The following is a 779-nucleotide window of genomic DNA, read 5'->3' on the forward strand; positions in this document are numbered from 1 at the left end:
CTGGGACGGAAGGTGTGTGCCAAAACACCTAACCAAACCTTTTGTTTAAAGGGTTTTTATGTTTTGTTTTTAAGACAAACTCTCATTACATAACTGTGGCTGGCCTGAAACTCACACATAGCCTCAAACTTACAAGGTTCCCCTGCACCTACCTTTTGAGTGTTGAGATTAAAGATTTATACCACTGTGCCCAGTTAGCTTGAAATTTTTAATACTTTCAGTTCTTTTGGAACATGATTTTGGAAAAGACTAAACTAACAAAATTTTACCTCATTGCTAATATTTTTGTGTGTTGTTAGGTACTTGCAATTTCATCAGAAATCCCTAAAAGAATTCAAAGTGCTTTAAAAGATGCAGAAGTATCCAGACATGTTCTTAGTCAGTTTCTGGAGCAGGAAACTCCTCTCTTCAGCTCCATCACCAGCCATTTGCTGACTGCACAGCCCTGGATGGACGACCTCAGTGCCATGATCAGCCAGATAGAAGAGATCGAGCAGCATCTCACGTACCTTAAGTGGGTTTCCCAGATCGAAGAGCTAAGGTAGGTGGGCATTATTCTCATAATTATTGCTTCCTTTGAGCCTCTGTCTCAGAGAGTGTGTGTATGCTGTTAAATAATCGAGGTAATTAAAGATTATAATTTTTACTAGTTGTTAGGAAAATGGCATTATGGTAATGAGTAGTCTGCTCTGTTGTGAATGAACATAAACTTTTCAGGGAGCTTAATTTGTGTTTGAAAGAAAGTACTCTAAATAAGTTAAAAATTTAAGGCTGCGCAC

The 779-nt window shown here is 38.3% G+C and overlaps 1 protein-coding gene across 1 annotated transcript in view; it reads left to right on the forward strand.

Annotated features, from left to right (window-relative positions):
• Rint1 (RAD50 interactor 1) overlaps positions 1-779 on the forward strand; it is a 39103-nt gene that overhangs the window by 9638 nt on the left and 28686 nt on the right. Inside the window, exon 4 of the mRNA XM_026784653.1 lies at positions 300-541. Within this exon, the coding sequence (XP_026640454.1) occupies positions 300-541 (242 nt within the window). The remainder of the gene's footprint in view (positions 1-299; positions 542-779) is intronic.

This window comes from Microtus ochrogaster, chromosome 26 (assembly GCF_000317375.1).
Source record: "Microtus ochrogaster isolate Prairie Vole_2 chromosome 26, MicOch1.0, whole genome shotgun sequence".
In the NCBI taxonomy this organism is placed as follows: Eukaryota; Metazoa; Chordata; class Mammalia; order Rodentia; family Cricetidae; genus Microtus; species Microtus ochrogaster.